The sequence below is a fragment of the Ursus americanus genome, chromosome 14 (genome assembly GCF_024610735.1).
Source record: "Ursus americanus isolate L20-20 chromosome 14, mUrsAme1.1.p, whole genome shotgun sequence".
In the NCBI taxonomy this organism is placed as follows: domain Eukaryota; kingdom Metazoa; phylum Chordata; class Mammalia; order Carnivora; family Ursidae; genus Ursus; species Ursus americanus.
Window position 1 is genome coordinate 26,599,765 of NC_142140.1, and position 18,060 is coordinate 26,617,824.

General features: G+C 43.3%; 1 protein-coding gene across 5 annotated transcripts in view; it reads left to right on the forward strand.

Moving 5' to 3' along the window:
• The window catches only part of PRICKLE2 (prickle planar cell polarity protein 2), a 311,761-nt gene that overhangs the window by 223,008 nt on the left and 70,693 nt on the right, over positions 1–18,060 (forward strand). For all 5 annotated transcript variants that reach the window (XM_045807536.2, XM_045807533.2, XM_045807534.2 and 2 more), the window contains one exon: positions 2,552–2,735. In XM_045807536.2, coding sequence (XP_045663492.1) covers positions 2,592–2,735 — 144 coding nt within the window. In that variant the 5' untranslated portion in view covers positions 2,552–2,591. The remainder of the gene's footprint in view (positions 1–2,551; positions 2,736–18,060) is intronic.

An 18,060-nucleotide genomic window follows, 5' to 3' on the forward strand; every position in this document is an offset into this window, starting at 1 on the left:
GTGTTGGCATGGAGCCTGCTTAAGATTCTCTCTCTTTCTCTCTGCCCATCTCCAATAAAATTAATTAATTAGCTAATTAATTAATTAAAATCCCAAAGTGCTATGTTAAAAACAAAACAAACAAAAAAAAAGAACAGACTTGGAAGTGTTCATACAATTAAAAAAAAAAAACAAACTAGAGACAACCCACAGAATGGGAGAATATTTTTACAAATTCTATTTCTGATAAAGGACTTGTATTCAGAAATATATATAAAGAATGCTTATAATTCAACAATAAAAAGACAAATGACAATCTTAAAAGTGGACTAAGAGTTCGAACAGACATTTCTCCAATGAGGATATATAATCACGTAGAAAGATGCCCAATATCATTAGCTATTAAAGAAGTACAAATCAGGGACGCCTGGGTGGCACAACGGTTAAGCATCTGCCTTCGGCTCAGGGCGTGATCCTGGCGTTATGGGATCGAGCCCCACATCAGGCTCCTCTGCTAGGAGCCTGCTTCTTCCTCTCCCACTCCCCCTGCTTGTGTTACCTCTCTTGCTGGCTGTCTCTCTCTCTGTCAAATAAATAAATAAAATTAAAAAAAAAAAGTACAAATCAAAACCACAATAAGATACCACACCATACCCACTAGGATGGAAACAATGGAAAGATTTATTAAAAAGTTTGGCAAGGATGTAGAGAAAATAAAACACTCATGCATTAATGGTGGGAATGTAAAATGGTGCAGCTATTTCTGAAAAACTGTTTGACAGTTCCTCAAAATGTTAAACATATAGTTACCATGTCACCTAACAATTCTACTCCTGGGTATATAGCCAAGAGAATTGAAAACCTATGTTCACACAAAAATACTTGTATGTAAATATTTAGAGCAATAGTCTTCACAAAAGTAATCGTAGTGGAAACAATCCAAATGTCCACCTGATGAATGGATGGACAAAATGTAACTTATGCATACTCCAGAATATTATAATGCAATAAAAGGGAAGGAAAGTTTGTCACATGCTACAACATGGATTAATCTTGAAAACATCCTACTGTATAAAAGAAGCCAGTTTCAAAAAGCTATGTATTGGGGGCGCCTGGGTAGCGCAGTCGTTAAGCGTCTGCCTTCGGCTCAGGGCGTGATCCCAGCGTTCCGGGATCGAGCCCCACATTGAGCCCCACATCGGGCTCCTCCGCTATGAGCCTGCTTCTTCCTCTCCCACTCCCCCTGCTGTGTTCCCTCTCTCGCTGGCTGTCTCTCTGTCACATAAGTAAATAAAATCTTTAAAAAACAAAAAACAAAAAACTATGTATTGCATGGTTCCATACATATGGAGTTTAGAACAGGCAAAGCCATAGAGACAGAAAATAGATTAGTGGTTGTCAGGGCCTGGGGAGAAGGAGAATGTGGAAAGTCACTGCTGATGTGCCCTGGGTTTCTTTTGGGGTGATTAAAATGTTCTAGCATCAAATAGTGGTGATGGTTTCACAACTGTGTGAATGTACTAGAAGCCAGTGATTTGTACACTCTAAAATGGTGCCCTTTATGGTACGGGAATTCTATCTTAACAAAGCTGTTGTCAAAAAAATTAGGCACATGTGGGGATTAGGATTCTGGGCCCTCTCATTGCCTGGATAAAGTGCTATTGAAACTAATTATAAAGATCTGAGTCCCACATAGAACAGCTCATTTGCTAAAAATTTTCCTCCTTGATTTCTTTTTCTTCTCTTTTTTATTGGTAGAAGCTAGAAATGCTTTTGTGCTGCTGACATCAACCTTTTTACTGCTTCATCATTTTTGTAGCCATGGAAAAGCGAACAGATGGTAACCTTAAAAGAGAAATGTTCAACTTTGGGGAGAGATTTTATCTTTGGCTGCTACCTTTTGAAATAATTCACATGCATGATCCTCTTGTACTGTATATTAAAAAAAAAACCAATGTAGGAAAGATTTGGGTTTCTGATTAGAATTTCAAACCTATGGAGACATTTAGTAGAGGTGGAAATGTCTTTCCCATGAGATCTTGGGGCTGTATTTGTTTGGTGAGAAAACATATTCTTGCTCTTTTGCTTAAAGAAAATCTCACCTGCAGTTCTCTTTAAAACCACTTTCATTTCCTAAGCTTCTGAGAAGCTTTTATGAAAATGGTTATGTTGTCAGTGTTTGTTAAATCCATTGGTAATATTTCTGGTCAGCATATGTATTTTGTCTATTTAATTACTATTACAGTCGAGAAAATCGCAGTCATGGTCCATATCCAGTGCTCTATCTAGTAAAAGATCTTTTGACATTGCTGTTGGGATATTCGAACGTTCGAACATTCTCATGTTCAAACGTTCTCATGAGGCTTACCTGGTGGCCTCTGATCTCTCGTGACTTTTCCACACGTGCAGCACCATACCTTCCAAGAAGACAGGCGTGCTGTGGGGTGCCACACTAGGTACTCTTGCCAAAAGGTAGTTGCCAAGGTTTGGGAACCAAGGGCGGATGACTGCAGCCAGTTGAAAAATGGCTTCTTTTGCCTGTCTTCTCACCTTCTGCCTTTGCTGCTTGCAGGAAGATCTGTCTGCACTGCAAGTGCCCTCAGGAGGAGCACATGGTGACAGTGATGCCCTTAGAGATGGAGAAGACTGTCAGCAAACTCATGTTTGACTTCCAGAGGAACTCCACGTCAGACGACGACTCGGGCTGTGCCCTGGAGGAGTACGCCTGGATCCCACCGGGGCTGAAGCCTGAGCAGGTACCATTCTTGATGAGGAGGGCAGCTGTGGTTTGGGTGCTGCCCATCCTTCCTCACTCCAGTTCAGAAGGAAGAGTTCACTTTGCTGATTCAGAGAAGTGGTTGGGGCCCCACGGGTTGACAACGTCTGGGGCACCAGTGGGCGCCGAGGAAGAGCAATGAAACCGCGTCCTGCGTGGGCCATTGCTAATTCATTCTGGACTGCCATTGTTAACTGCCAACAGAAGATTGACTAGAAACTTCTCAGAAACATGGGCTTTGAAACATTGGAGAGGGAAACTTGATTTTTGAAAGGGGGAAGGGAGCTGTACATTGGCCATGAATCTTTAAGATTCTTTGTTAAAGGAGAGCAAGGACATAAGGGTTTGTCTTATTTTTCCCAGTGATATATGCTGTGTTTAAATACTAAGTTTGGCCTTGCTTTACAAAGAAAGACATTGGCATTTCCTGAAATATTTGGCGCTACCTACAGGCTGCAAATATTGTTGGCTCGCTCAGATGAACTCGGTTTCTTTCTGTTTCACTGCATTTTTCTCAGTGATGTACAGCCTCTGCGTTGCATTTCTGTACCTGGAGTTTTCTCCTCCACCAGCCTCATGTTGGTTTAGAAGCCCCTTCTTTAAGCTGGACACTCTCATCATCTCTGAGAGGTACACCCCTAGTTTTGCCTTCTGACACAGAGAATGGCTGTCTCTAGTGATCTTCCCTATGTCAGATGTGTGACATTCCAACAGAATGTTTGGAAGCTTAAAATACCCTGAAATTTTAAAGTCAGGGACTTTTGGTGTGATAATGCTTCTAGAAAAAATTCTTTATGATTAGAGAAGACCCAAGAATTTGCAAACAACTCAAGAGCAGACCTCTAATAACATCTCTTTGATTAGCCGTTTCTCATTTTCTTCTTCCAATATTTGAGGTTGCAAATTGGCACCTGAAATCAGGCACACAGGTAGGATTTGTTTAGCTAGCAAAGTATTATTTAAAATTTGAATTAGTGACTAATCCTTAAAAATTAGGAGTTATGTAAAAGTTCGTATTTATGTCTTGAAGAAGACCTTCCTAAGCCCTGCAGGCACTTCATTGTCGTGATCTCTGTTCTCATTCTTATGAGGAAAAAAATGTTTTAGAACAGAAACATTCACAGAAAATAATCTCCATGAGGATTTGAGATAGCAGCAGGAAGAAATAAGAACATTTTCTCTCGGTTTGCAGGTTAAGGTTATATCTTTATTTCCGTCTGTTTCGGTGAAGATTGTATTATTAAAGAGTTAGCTTCAGAAGAATGAGAGTATTTGATTGAGTTTGTCTGAACACTCAAACGAGGTGGTGGGTGACTGAATATCTTTGTTTGACATGACCATTCTCCTGCCAGTGTTTGAGCAGGGAGTTTTCACACCTAGATACATCTGTGAGCTTGTTTCATTTTCTTGCTAATCTCATTTCCAGCAGCTTCTAAGAGACCCATCTTTCTTTTGTTCACCTTGCTTTCTGCTAAATTGGGCCCTGAAATTCTAAAGTTAAGTTATTTGGGGTTCCCTGCTTAGGTAGACTCTTCTCTAAGACCATGAAACACCATCATGATTTTTCAGACGCAGAGAAAATTTTCTGTTGGCCCAAGAGAACAGACAATTGCAGAAGCTGGGGCCTTGGCTCAGGTCACCAATTCCAAAAGTGAGTGCCGTTGATAGTATTTTTGGAGGCCGCTTGACTCATCCAAAATGAACATTTTTGGGAAACATAAAACAATTTTTTTTAAATTTGTTTTGACAGAAAACAATTAATGCTATCAAACAAGTGGTTTGAATTATGTCCAATGAATGGATATTCCCATCTCTTATAATTCTGCTATTCTTTGGATGGTTTTCTCTATTCCCTGAATTTCTTCAAACCTATGTGATACAGATGGTTAGGAAGGGCAGTTCTCCAGAGAGACGCTCTCTTCAAGCTGTTTGAAGGGCTGTATGTTTGCCTAATAAAATGGGAGTCTGTATTTAAAGGTGTTTGAAGGGATCATGCTGCATGAAAGAAATGGAATTCCAATTTTAAAATTAGAAGATCTTTTAAAATCTATTACTTATAGAACTATTTCTATGTTTAAAGGTTTTTTAAAAGCTGTGTAGAATGTTCTAAGGTTAGACAAATTTGAGACCCTGAATGCTTTTCACTAAAAATGCTGAGGTTTAATATCATCGAGTTGTGTCCGATCTAAGAAAATTCATTTTTCTATCAAGAGAAATTACAGTGGAAGTTACATGCTTTGTGCTACAGGCGAAATACCAAAGACCGTTAGGGTTGAGAGTCATGTGCTCTCATTTCTGTTAGAAACCTTTCATTTGACTCCCTGATCATGGGGTTGGTAATATACCTTCAGGTGATACTCTTTATTATTCTATTTCTTCTGAGAAATGCCTTCAATTAAAAATAATGCACACGGAAGTCACCTCCCATTGAGGGAGGTGTTTTTGAATAGGGCATTTAATTTCATAAAAAGCTACTAGCTGCAAAACCCAGCCTTCCTAAAGCAGGGCGAAAAGTGATAAATATAATAGGTGATGCCAGAAAGGAAGAGCATTTATGTCGTGATTTTTAACGACCAGACTGAAAAGTCATCAGTGAGGTTGCTCCGATCCTTCCCCTCTGTTCACCTCAAACAAGGTGTGTCGTGTCATCCAGAGAGCCCTCCGGTCCCTGAGCTGCCGTGACTGACCGTCTGTAGTCTTCTTTCAAGCTCCAATTTGTCTTCAAATCAGTTAATAATACGTGCCCTGTCTTCTAGAGACGTTCTAGTGATCAATTTACAGTAGATGATACTTCAGGAAGAATTTGGAGGATATTTAACAGGCCTTAAGAAAGGCAAGTGGTGAGCAGAGTTTCTGTACCTGAACCCTGTTGGAATTCTGAGCTGGATAATTCTTTGCTGTCGGGGCTGTCCTGTGCAGGGTAGGATGATAAGCAGCTTCCTTGGCTTCTGCCCACTGGATCCCAGTAGCACACACCACCCACTCCCCCAGACCTTGGGGTGACCACACCTGTCTCCAGGGAGTGCCCAGTGACCCGGAGGGATGGGTTGGGCACCCCCGTTGAGAACCACTGAATCGACGTGATGTTAAAACCTAAAATCTGTCAGCAAAATTCTGGCCCAGTCAAGACATAAAAGGCTGACTCACATCAGCAGAAATTTGTTCAAGTGCCTACCATGTTCTAGGTCCAGTTCCATAGCTGCTCCCTTGTAACAAGGTCAGGTACTTGGCGGAGTGAAAACATGGTGATCCCTCGCTGCTTGAACAGAGGCCAGTGCTCTGCGAACAGACCCCGCTGTGCCTAATGTCAAAGGAGGGATGGGAGGGGTGTGAGGAGCAGGCAGTGGTGGGTGCCTCACCTCTGTTCTCCAAAACAGAAGTCGCTTTCTCCTTTTGTGTAGGGAAAACGGGCTCATTGAAAAAACAGAGAAAGAAAAAAAAATATGAGACACCTAAGGAAGTATGGATCAAAATCACCCATAATTTCACCAATCAAGAAGTATTGTTCTGCAACCTTTATTGTATATGTGCAGCAAGCATCTTTATAATAGGAGAACTTTCCGTTTTGTTTCGGGCAAAGATGCAATGGTGCCGTCCACTTACCCTGATCTTTGTTCCCCTCATGTATTGTGAACAGATTTGGTATCTGTGTTTCTAGATCCAGGTTACCCTTTGGAATGGTTGTCTGGTCCTCATTGGTGGTTGCTTACCTGCAGTTGTCCCACCCACCACTAGGGAGCATTTGGAAATGTATGTTTAGAAGGAGGTAGGTAGTGTCAAAACAGTTCCACAAGCATTAAAATGGGTAGAGGCTTGAGATGCTTAACATCCTGAAGATTACCAGATGATTCTGCACAAAGAAAAAGCCATCCCTCCCGAAGGCCACGAGTAGCTCCATCGAGCACCCCTGGGCTGAAGGGTTATTTTTGACCGTGTGCCTTATTGGCAGCTTTCCTCTGCATTAAATAAGGGGCAGCGGCCATCCGTCTTGTACATTTGCCTGTTCCTCCTTCACAACAATTCTCAGAGGTGGGGTGGTCTCATGTAAACCTTTCTGAGGCTTTTGATTTATTGTGACAAACTGCTGTCCAGAAAGGGTGTAACTGGTGAGTCTTCTGGATGGATCGTCTTCATTGGGTACATATGGATGTGTTTTTTCTGTTAATTCTCACTGCTCCGTGCAAACCCGAAGAGACCAACCGATTGCATCTCCTGAGTGAATTCCTTTCCATCAGTGTTTTGGATACGCTGAGTATCTGTAGAGGGTTCTCGAGTATGAATGCCCGAATCCTTGGTCTCCAAACATTAGTAATACTACCTTGTCTTTAACTGTGGTTTTGCACATAAAGAGTGGCAATTCAGTTACTGGTCTGGAAGTCTCAACTTGCACATCAACCCCTCACAGGAAGGATGAAGAAATCAGGAGCAACCGTCCAGTGTTTGGCTTTCCAGTACTCTCTACAGGAGAGGGGGAATTAGTTGGTTCTGAGCCCTGTGAAAGTCTAGAACGATTTCTCTTGGAGGTACATACAATTCTTGGTTTGGCTTTTAATTCAGTGACGGTTGCTCATCCACCAGGTATCAGATGAGATGTGTTTCCTCAAGGAGCTTCTGTGACCACCTCCTAGTCCCAGTACAAGATTAGGTCCCCAGGTATATGCTTTGTAGCAATCCCTGCTACTTTCCTTATTAACACTTTTCAAACATAATTAGATACTTACTGGTGTAATTACCTGTTGGATATGTATCTCCTCCACTTTGCTCTAAGATCCAAGAGGGCAGCCATCTTGTCTGCTGTGCTCTTCAGGAATCCCCCAGCCCCTCGCACAGAGCCTGACCCCTGGCAGCCACCCAACTAATGGTTGTTACGAGGCAGGCAGAGGACGTCATGCAGAAGCAGACAGGCTCAGGATTGCACCACACGGAAAGAGAAAAGTCTTCAAAATGTTTTTTCTGCATAAAGGATGATTCAGTATCGATTTTTCCTCCTCCTTGTGCTTCTCTCAAAGGCACGTGTTCGAAGCAGATTCCCCAACCATCTCGAGTGCCTCAGGGCCCCCGACAAGGGGCAGGAGACAAGTGGCATGTCCCGAGGACCGTGCCCTGGCACATGCCTACAGCAGCGCTGCTGGCTCCAAGACTGCGGGCTGGAGCCGGGGGTGGGAGCCAAGGGCCTGGCCGGGAAGCATTTGTGTCCCCATCCAAATGCGCGGAGCCTCTTGGGACCCACGGTGTGAGGAGGAAGCAGCGTGGTCCGGGGGAGGAACCAACCTCGCCTCTGCGGTCAGGCAGGTCTGGCTGCTGCTCTATCCCTTCCTGACCTCAGCAAAGATGTGCAGTTTTCTCATCGTCATGATGATGATGACAGTGGAGAAAATTATTAACACTTGTCACGTGCCCCCCAGCTTTTCACTTTGCTCACAGGATTCCTTTTCCATTCTCAAAGCAACCTTATTTGGAAATTCTTATTCCTGTCTCTGTTTCAGAGGTGAATAAAGCAAGGCTCAGAGAAATTCAAAAAACATGCCCCTGGTCACACAGCTGATCAACAGAGACCATCTCAGCCAAGCTGACCTGGGAGCTGGTCCTCTCAGACCTGTAGGCCACAGACACTGCCCTGGGCCCCAAATGAGGGCATGTGTGCACACGGAAGGTGCTCCGTAAAGTGGTTGTCACCTCCCTGCCCTTCTGTGAAGCTGTAGTGACACTGATGACCACTGTCCCGAGTGGGCAGGAAGAGGGTGAAAGGAACGTAGGGCCAACCAGGACAGAGGAAGGTTAGGTGGGCATGGAGGAGGTGAGTGAAGCATGGGCTGAACGGGAGTCCTGGGTTCCTTCTTGGCCTTCTCAGAGGCTCGCAGTGAAGTCATTTTGAATTCTGCCGGTCCAGAGGCCTTTCTGTTGCCCAGGTTGTCTGCTGTGTGCATTGCAAAGGTGCCACATCTTTCTGACGCACTTCCAGTTCCGCTGAGCCAGAGCAGCTTGGACGGGGGCCCACGCGGAGCCACCTGACCGAATTCTCTCGCAACCCAGGCAGGTTTCTGGACTGAGCTTGGCCACCCATCTCCCTCAGTGCCTGAAGGCTCCTGCCACTTCACAGCCACGAGGGCCGGGAGGAGTGAGTCCCCGGAGCATTTTCTGTGGGCTGCTCAGAGTGCAAAGAGGGCCTTCCCACAAAGAAGAATATCCCACAAACTGCCCCCCGGGGATCAGCGGGTCAGCGGCAGGTATCACTCCTGGCTCTGGCCTCTCTTGGCCACTTAGAGCCTCTTTAGCACCTGTCTCTAATGGGTGGGCTTCTTGGCAGTGCTCCACGGGATTGCGTTCCCCCTAAAAGTGTACAGAGTGAATCAGAGAGAACGCTGGAGATTTGGGGGAAGAGGGAATAGCAATGGGCTTTTCTTCATGCATTCATTCACTTACTCGGGAGACACGCGTGTGTATCTACTATGCTTCAGGCACTGTTCTAGGCACTGAGGCTAAAACAGTAAACAAGATAAGGTTTCTGCTAGATTGTATTTGTAAGGGGGTGGGTGTTAGAAACATAAATTAGAAAACAAATAGATGTTCAAGATCATTCAAGATGGTGATACATGAAAAAAGAACAATAATGTTAATAACGGTGATGTAAACATTTAGGGAACTCCCAGTGTCAGACATGATCCTGGGTGCTTTACAAGTGCTGTCCCATTTAATCCATGCCACAAAGAAAATACAGCAGCTTCTGTGACAATGGAAGTTGGCCAGAGTGTTGGAGGGACCGGCTAATCTAGACCGATTGGTCAGGGACAGCCTCTCTGGGGAGGTGGTATTTGAACTGCTGCTGAAGGACGTACAGAAGGCGGCCATGCAAAGATCTGGCTTGTTGCAGATGTTACAGGACCCATTTGTGTGAAGCTCAGAAGTGAAATGAAATCAGTATCAACTTTGCATTTGCATGAAGAATTTGGGCAGGGGTTGGCGAGTGTTTTGGGGAGAGATGAATGGAGCCCATGCAGTGTCCAGCTCTGGCCAAGGCATCCGTGGATGTGAAGCCTGGAAAACCCCACTGTCTTTTTAGCCCCGGGAAATCGAAGGAGGCTTCACACCCATCACCTCGATGTTTCTGTCTGCAGGTGAGGACAAGGCAACAGAGAGCCCCTCATACGGATACTCCCTGTAGGTTTCTGTCTGTGCGTTTTGTCTGATGCCCTACCTTCTTAAATGTCAGCCTGTCAGAGGGAGTCACATGTTGTCTTGTTCACAGAGTGTGCTTGGTCCCTAAAAGAACGTCTGATACTTATTACCCATCCGATAAACAGATGTTACCTGAATAAACAATAGCATTTCATCCTTGTACAAAATCCCTCCCTCTTCCGGTGAATCCCTTGCCACTCAGAGAGGATCAGAAACTCGACCAGGTTGCCAGGGATAGGAAGGGGCGGAGTCACGGCTCACCCGGGCTGTCTTCTCCACTCCACTGCCAGTTTGGGCTCTTCCCCCTCCACCCCTCTTTCTTCTGCGGCGATCCACCCAGGATATCACAGCCAAGGACGCCGATGTGGCGTGTGTTGGAAGAGCCGGCGGCATGTGTCACACAAGGCTCTTTCATTCTCAGGGTAGGGAAGGTTCCCCTAATCTCAGGTTGATCCTGGTGACTAAGGGATTCCTCTTTTCTCCACCTCCTGTTTCCCCATCAACGGCAGAAAGCAGGAAACTTCAAAGGCTGATTTTCCCCCATCAACAATCCCTGTTTCTCTCTGGCTCTCCTCACTCTCTCATCCTGGCTGACAGCCCACACAGTGAGAGCCACATGTCCTCTTCCTCCTGCACTGGCCCTCCTGCCTGTGCAGCGTCACGGACCCGGGCACTCAACCCTGATGCTCATTCATTCAGCAGATATTCAGCTCTGTGCCTGGCACTGAGGGACGGGCATGAGCAAACAAGTCTCCTTGCCCTTCTGGAGCTGACATCGTAGGAGAGGCTACAGACAAATTAGCCGTTTGTCTATACAAGTGAACAAGATATGTGCAAAAAATTATGTCTGTTGGAAAAGCAATAAAAACGGGAGATAAGATTTAGAGCCAGAGCAGACATACTTTTTCTGTGAAGAGCCGTGTAGTAAATATTTTAAGCTTTGGAGGATATATAACCTCTGTCCCAAATACCGATGTTGTAGTGGGAAGGCAGTCATAGACAGTATGTAGACGAATGGGCATGGCCAGGTGACAAGAAAACTTTATTTACAAAAATAGTCAGTGGGCCTCATTTGACCCAAAGGCCGTAGTTTGCTGGTCCCTGATTTAGAGAAGCTACTTTAGATGGGGTGGCCAGGGAAAGCCTCTCCAAGGAGATGACATTCTAGCTGAGTTGTTCTGTAGAATGACGGATAGATTACCCACATTTTGTCAGCCAAGGCCAGTGGTTTTCAAAGTATGGGTCCCCTACCAGCAGCATGAGGTACTTTGCCACCTGGGAACTTACTGAAAAAGGCAGATTTCCAGGCTCTGTTCCTTTGAAGGTGGGCCCAACATTCTTTTTGGACAGAGACTTCAGGTGTTTCTGATACATGTCCAAGTTTGAAAACTGCTGCTCTAGGGTAACGGAAAAACCAATGTTAGAAATATATGGCTCTCCCAGTTAGTAGCTGTGTGACCTGGGCTGCCCTGAGCTTCACTCATTTCGTCTGTAAATGAAGAGCTCGCGCCCAGGTGTGAAGAAGCTGTGAGGACTAACTGAATTTGTCTCCAAAGAGCCTGGGAGATGCTGACCCCTAGGTGGTCCTCATGAATGGTGGCTGCTGTCATCACCCCGGTCATTATTGGGTCTTCAAGACACTGCAGCAGGGTTGCCTGTGGGTCATCACTGGGGATGAACCCCAGAAGCTGCCCCCTTCCTTCGGCATCCTGCCCCTGGCTGACGTCTCCTGAATATGGCCTGAATAGAAGGTTGTTTGTTAAAGGAGAATTCAGGATGCTTTCGTAGTCCTTTCACTGGTCCTATTCCTCAGCCCTCTCCTTGGCCTGCTCACTCAGAAAATGCTCTGGTCCCTGTTATTGTAGAAGCATGAGTTTTACAGCTGTGACTCACCCCTGGGCTGGGTCCACAGTGCCAGCAACCAGCTTTGCCATTCACTTTCGGGCTATTGACAGTTTGTTCTTTTTAATGTGTGAAGCTGTTTACGCCAAGAGGGACAGAGGCTGCAGATCTGGGGGAAGGGAGAGAAGAATGACAAAATGGTTCATCTCTCTAGGCCTGCTGGGGGTTCTGGTTCTTAAGAAGGGAACGTACAATCAAATCATGCCTCTAAAAACCCCACAAACACCATCATTAGACTCACCAGCCGTTTGCACTACCACCTTCATTTCATTATTCCATCAGTACACGCTGAGCTCAAAATGGAATTTCATGGCTGCAGTGAGACGCATGGCTCCCCAGCTGGATTGGATTACATTTTCTAAGCGGCCTCTCCTGTGTTCACCTTCCCTGTCACTCATCCCAGGGCTGTCGGTGCGGTGTGAGAGGTGAGTGGGGAAGGAAGGTAGAAGGAGGCCCCACAACAATCTCAGGAAATCAGTCACATGAATGATGGATGCCGTGTTGATCTTGGCTCCAGAAATGCTCTGACATCATCACATGGCAATGGGAAGTATGCCTGTGTGCACTCTTCAATAAAACTGCCTGTTAATGAACTTATTTTCAACGGAGCTGTCAGAGATGGGACTAGAAGCTGGGTTCAGGCTTCAGGGCCTCTGCTGGATTACATCAGCAGCCTTGTGGCCAGGGTCCCCGAGCAGGGCCTTGTCAAGGCTTGTGTGCAGAGTGTGATGCCTAGAGAAACCAAGATTCATCTGCAAACACAGGAAAGGAGAGCTGCCATGGAGGTTTCTAGCTTTCAAGATGGATGGCCCCCGCCTTTATAGTAGATGCTTTCCGGGATGCTCAGGACGGCGAGCGGGCCTCAGGCCGTGGACGTCCTGCCTGAGTGCGTGGCTGCCCGCCCTTTCTGTGGACTGAGCGGCCTACGCTGTGAGCTGCTGTGACAGCTGATTTACTCTCAGGTTGATCTCTGCCTTATGACTCATGAGCTATTTTGAGTAATTTCATAGGATGGTTGGATGAGTCTACTATCAAGTCGATTAATAACTAATCTCCACCTATCCATCTGTTTCTCTGTACACTCATTCATTCACTTTGCACTCAGCCATTTATTCATTTGACCGTTATTTATTAAGTCATCGTTACCTGCAGACCCTTAGTCCAGGTGGGATTCCAGTGTAGCTGTTTCCCGAGTCCAGTATCAAACAGGTGCTTCCCAGCCCCTGTCTGGAGATTTTGCTTTGCGTGACGCGGACTCATTCACAGGCAGATGGAGACAGCCCTCTTTGTGGAAGATCCACTCGCAGACTTGAGGCTCTGTGCTGCTCTCCCATGCCTTCTGTCTTTGAAGTCCCTATTCCTCCCAGCTCACAGTGTTCCAGAGCATGAGCTTGGACCCTCGCTCGCTCTGTGTTTAAATCCTAGCTGTGTTGCTCCCAGACATTGACCAAGTTCATCTGCCTTCATGAGCTTTCTGTTCATCTGAAAAATGGGAACATCATTATCTGACGATAGCATGGTTGTAAGGATTAAATGAGACAACACCTTAAACGTGGGGCTTTCTTTTTAATAGTGGAAAATCGGAAGTAAACCCCATGTCCGTCAATGGATGAGTAGATAACAAAGTGTGTCGTACCTGTAGAGTAGAATATTATTCTGCAATAAAAAGGAATGGACTCTTGAGACGGGCAACAACATGAAGGAATCAAAAAATCATTATTCTGAGTGAAAGAAGCCAGACCAAAAAATTCCATACTGTATGATTCCATTTATATAACACTCTAGAAAATTTAATCTATAGTGACAGGAAGCAGATCAGTGGTTACTTGGGGATAGGAGGGGTGGGGAGAGTGGGAAGGAGGAATGGCAAAAAGGAAGAGAACCCTTTTGAGGGTAATAGCGTTTTTTTTTCTCTATCTTGATTATGCTGATGGTTTTATGGTGAGATATATATATGTATATATGGCAAACTTTATCAAGTTATATACTTTGAGTATGTGCAGTTTATTGTATTTCAGTTACTTCAGTCTAGTGACTGAATGAATGAACTTGCTCTTTAGCAGAAAGGAAGGAAAACATCTTCTCACACCAATAGTGGGTTCTGCCTCAGGATTTCATGGGGCCTTTTGGCCAAGTGCTGTCAGAAGGAATTTGTTTAGTATTAATTATGCACAATAAAAAGGAGATTGGGGACAGAACTCATCAACATCCAGATGAAGGGCACTGAAAAATCAGTTCCACAGACTGGCTCATTTCATCATCTCTGCAAATTCTCTAGGACAGTGCTTAATATGTAGTTGACCCTCAATAAATAGTGGTGGCAATTGTTATTGCTCTGGCTGATTAAAACTCAGTGATCAGATCTTGCTAAAAGAAACTAATTACTTAGGCAATTTCTGAACCTGAATTTCCTGCACCAAATGGATAAATTCATAAGCTCTCACTTGAGAGGGGATCAGGGCCACTGCATACAGTTGTACAGTTTGTGCACTGCACAAAGGCTCCCAGCCAAGGGGGTGATTGGGGGCTGATAGTCACCTGTGCTCTGATGATTCCCAAAAGGAGTACCTTTTATTTAGCATAAGGCACCTTGCATCTTACCTTGCTGTGTTTCTTAAGAGATTGGGGGCTTTTTCTAATTTGTAGGTGGGAGGGTATCTGTGTAATTTCCATAAAGGTACCAAAAAGTCTAGCAGCAACATAGAAGGGACTGTAAACATTAACTAGCCTAGCTTATTGATGACTTTATTTCTTATTTCCCTGCAATCCTGAGGTTTTGGGAAATCTATTGTCTGACCCTTGCCAAAGAATATTAGAGAAAGTGGTATTCCAGTCCTCGGTGGCATTGAGTAATTAGTAGTAGAAAGGAGGGAGATTTTTTTTCCTTCCAGTTTTAATGGTCAAGATCATGAATACTTCATGTCCCTTTCTATTTTCTCCTTCCTCTTTCACATTGAACAAATCATTGCAAACATAATAGCCTTGGACAGAGAGGTAGGCAGGGGAAGGTGCTGAAATACCAACCAACCAATTTTGCTAAGCACTTGGCACCTCTTTTCATGTTTGAGGGAGAGGTTCAGATCAGTGTGGATAAATTCGACATTGAGCTTGTGCATGATTTTGAAGTATCCATCTTCTCCTGAACCCCATTGCTATGTGGATAATCAAGTATTCATCTGGATGATGACTATTACATGAGAAACAGCTCTGCTAAAATCAGGTCTGTGGGTAGTCCTTCCCAAGCATAGGGATTAAAAGCCCTAAATGTGGTGTCAGACACACCAGGAACCCGATCCACGTCTGCCACTCTCTGTCTGTATTTATGATTAGAGCAAGTTATTTTACCTTGGTGAAGTCATTTTTCCTCATTTGTGAAATGAGGTTGTAATGGTTCCTAGTGTTAGATAGACTTACCGGTTGGAAAGTCCAATTGGTGTGAAAACACTTTTCTTGGAAAGGCCTATCTGCGATAACAAAACTGAGATCTAAGTCTGAAGTGGTAGTCCAGAGAATGGGGGGAGAGCGTGGGCAGATACAAGAACGATAGAAATGAGACCACAGGAATTATTGAACCTAAACCGTGCATTTGATGCTTAAGAACACAATCTGAGACAAAGCGTATGATTCGCATGTTGTCACATAGAGCCAGAATTTGATCTGCTTGACCACTCTTCCCCGTACAACATCAGGGAAAGTACTTAAGGATGGTAGATCAGACAGATAGAAAAAGGGGGCATTCAAGTCCAGAAAAAGTTGTGAATCAGAAAATTCAGTTTCAGACAGTAGTATTTCTAAGTGATCTTGACCAAGTTTCCTAGCACTGTATAGCTTCCATTTCTCATTTAGAAAATAAGGATATTAAATCTTTCCTCCCAATATAAAGTAAGAATAAAGAAGGTAATGTTTCCAAGTTTTTAGAAAAAAACATGATAGCGTTAGTGAGCAATAATTACTATTGATGTAATATCCTCTATTGCCTTCATAATTTTTTGCCTTTTTGATCTTTCAGTGGCTGAGAACGGCATCTAAAAATGCCTCATTGTATTTATGGGTTTGTTTATTCTTGTATTTCTGTTTTTGCTTTATATGTTTTGAGGCTATATTTTGGGTACCTACAAGTTTATAGTTACACTATATTTTTCTAGATGTTTCCTTTTATTATTTTGTAGCACCCCTTTTTAGTGTTTTTTGCATTTGATTTATTTTAAAATGAAAATCATTTTTATAGCTTTTAAAAAGCTTATGAATGCTGCATTAATAATATTTTCCTGAAACATAAAAAGTGAACCAGTGGCTATTACAAAGTGATCAACAAATTGTATCACTACCAATTTTGAAATGACCAAGGATCAGTTAATCATTACTCAACTGTACCATCCCTTTTCATCACTACTAATTATATTGATTCAAATCCTGGTTTGTATAGTGTTAACATTGCACACTAGCTTCCTTTTGGTGAATAATTGCAAGACTGTGCTTCTTCATTCCTTTACTTCAACCTTTTCTTATGGGTTTGTTTTGAGTAAGTAGCATATGATGGATAATGTGTTTTTCTTTTTAATCCAAACTGATAATCTATCTTTTAATTGATGGATATAATATATTTACATTTGTTATGGTAACTCAGATAATTATTACTACCATTTTTTGTTGTTTTGTGTTTGCCATCTTTCTTCCTCTACTTTTTTCTATTTTCTTGACTTCTATTTTTTAATAGAAGTTTCCTTCATTTTCCTTTATTTTTGGAAAGCTGTGAAATATGTTCCTATTTTTGTAGGGGTGGCTCACCATTTCCCAACATCCAGCCATGCTGGACCCCTTGCCACTCTTCACGTACCCTGAGCTCCCTTCAACCTCAGGGTGTTCACATGTCGTTCATTTTAAACAAGTATCAATGTTTCCATCCTCCTCCTAACTATGACAGGGAACTTCTGTGATGTCCTTTTAGTACCATGTCTTAGATTACTTGTGAAAGAGTTTTCCCTCCCATCTTAAAAAGCCTGCATGTCAGTATGCTTTCCAGCCACCTCACTTGAGTTCATATTTGCTCAAGTGTAAGAAGACAATTTAAAATCAAAATTGTATCAGTACTAATGATTTTGACGATTTTGAGATCATTTCATGTCTTTTTTACATCTTTATTCCCCTTTCTTAACATAGATAAGGACTTGGGAACTCCCCATTTTTATAGGTCTGCTTTCTAAAAAATATATAGTAAAATTAAGGTTTTGCTTTTCTTCTCATCTATTTTCTGCTGATTTCCAAAAAGGTTTTAGAGGAATGTTCAGTACACTAAAACAAGAGTAAAGATTGCTATAGGCAACAAGGGAAAATATTGTAATTATGACAGAAGACCAAGACTACAGGGTACTACTACAACTGGACACTGTTGTTGGCTAAGCACATAACGATATCTACTGTTTTTAGCATGAGATTGTGATTACAACATGTGGATGACCATTGTTTTACACTAGACCGTCAGAAATGTCAGGATGCTGGAGTGCCTGCCGGAACCACCTATGTGGGTCTGAGCCTAGTTGATATTGAATTCTCTTTTCTCACAATTATTAGCCAACACTTTTGATTCTTCTCATGCCACTTCTAAAATAATAAGGAGACTATCTTGAGTGAGGAAGAGGTGCTATATAATGGAAATTCTGTGATCTGTGAAATGTTAAGTTATCGCCCTGAGGCTGAAAAGTCAGAAGAAATAACTTGCCCAGTTACCAGTGGTGATTTATCTCTTCGGTCTTCTCTGTGAATGGCTGAGTTTCACATCCTCTCATTTGTTACAGATACTGATGGCTGGGGCCAGTGTCTCCTCTGGAATCTTTAATTGTCTTATTAAAAACAGAAGGAAAGTTGCTTATAAAATGACTTAAACATAAGCCTGGATATATTGTCTGACTCATTTTTCCCCCCACTGATTTTCACCAGATTTCAGAGAAGTGTTAGTGGAGAAGAACATTTGGTCCCAACATGTAATAAAAATTACTCTCAAGTAGTCAAGTTCATAGAGACAGAAAAGAGAATGATGGTTGAGCCGGGGAGGGGAAGCAGGAGTTGGGGAGTTAGTATTTAATAGCTATGGAATTTTAGTTTAGAAAGATGAAAAAGTTCTAGAGATGGATGGTGGTGATGCTTGCCCAACAATGTACTTAATGCCACTTTAAAATGGTTAAAGCGGTAAGTTTTATATTATATGTTTTTTACCACAAAATAAATAT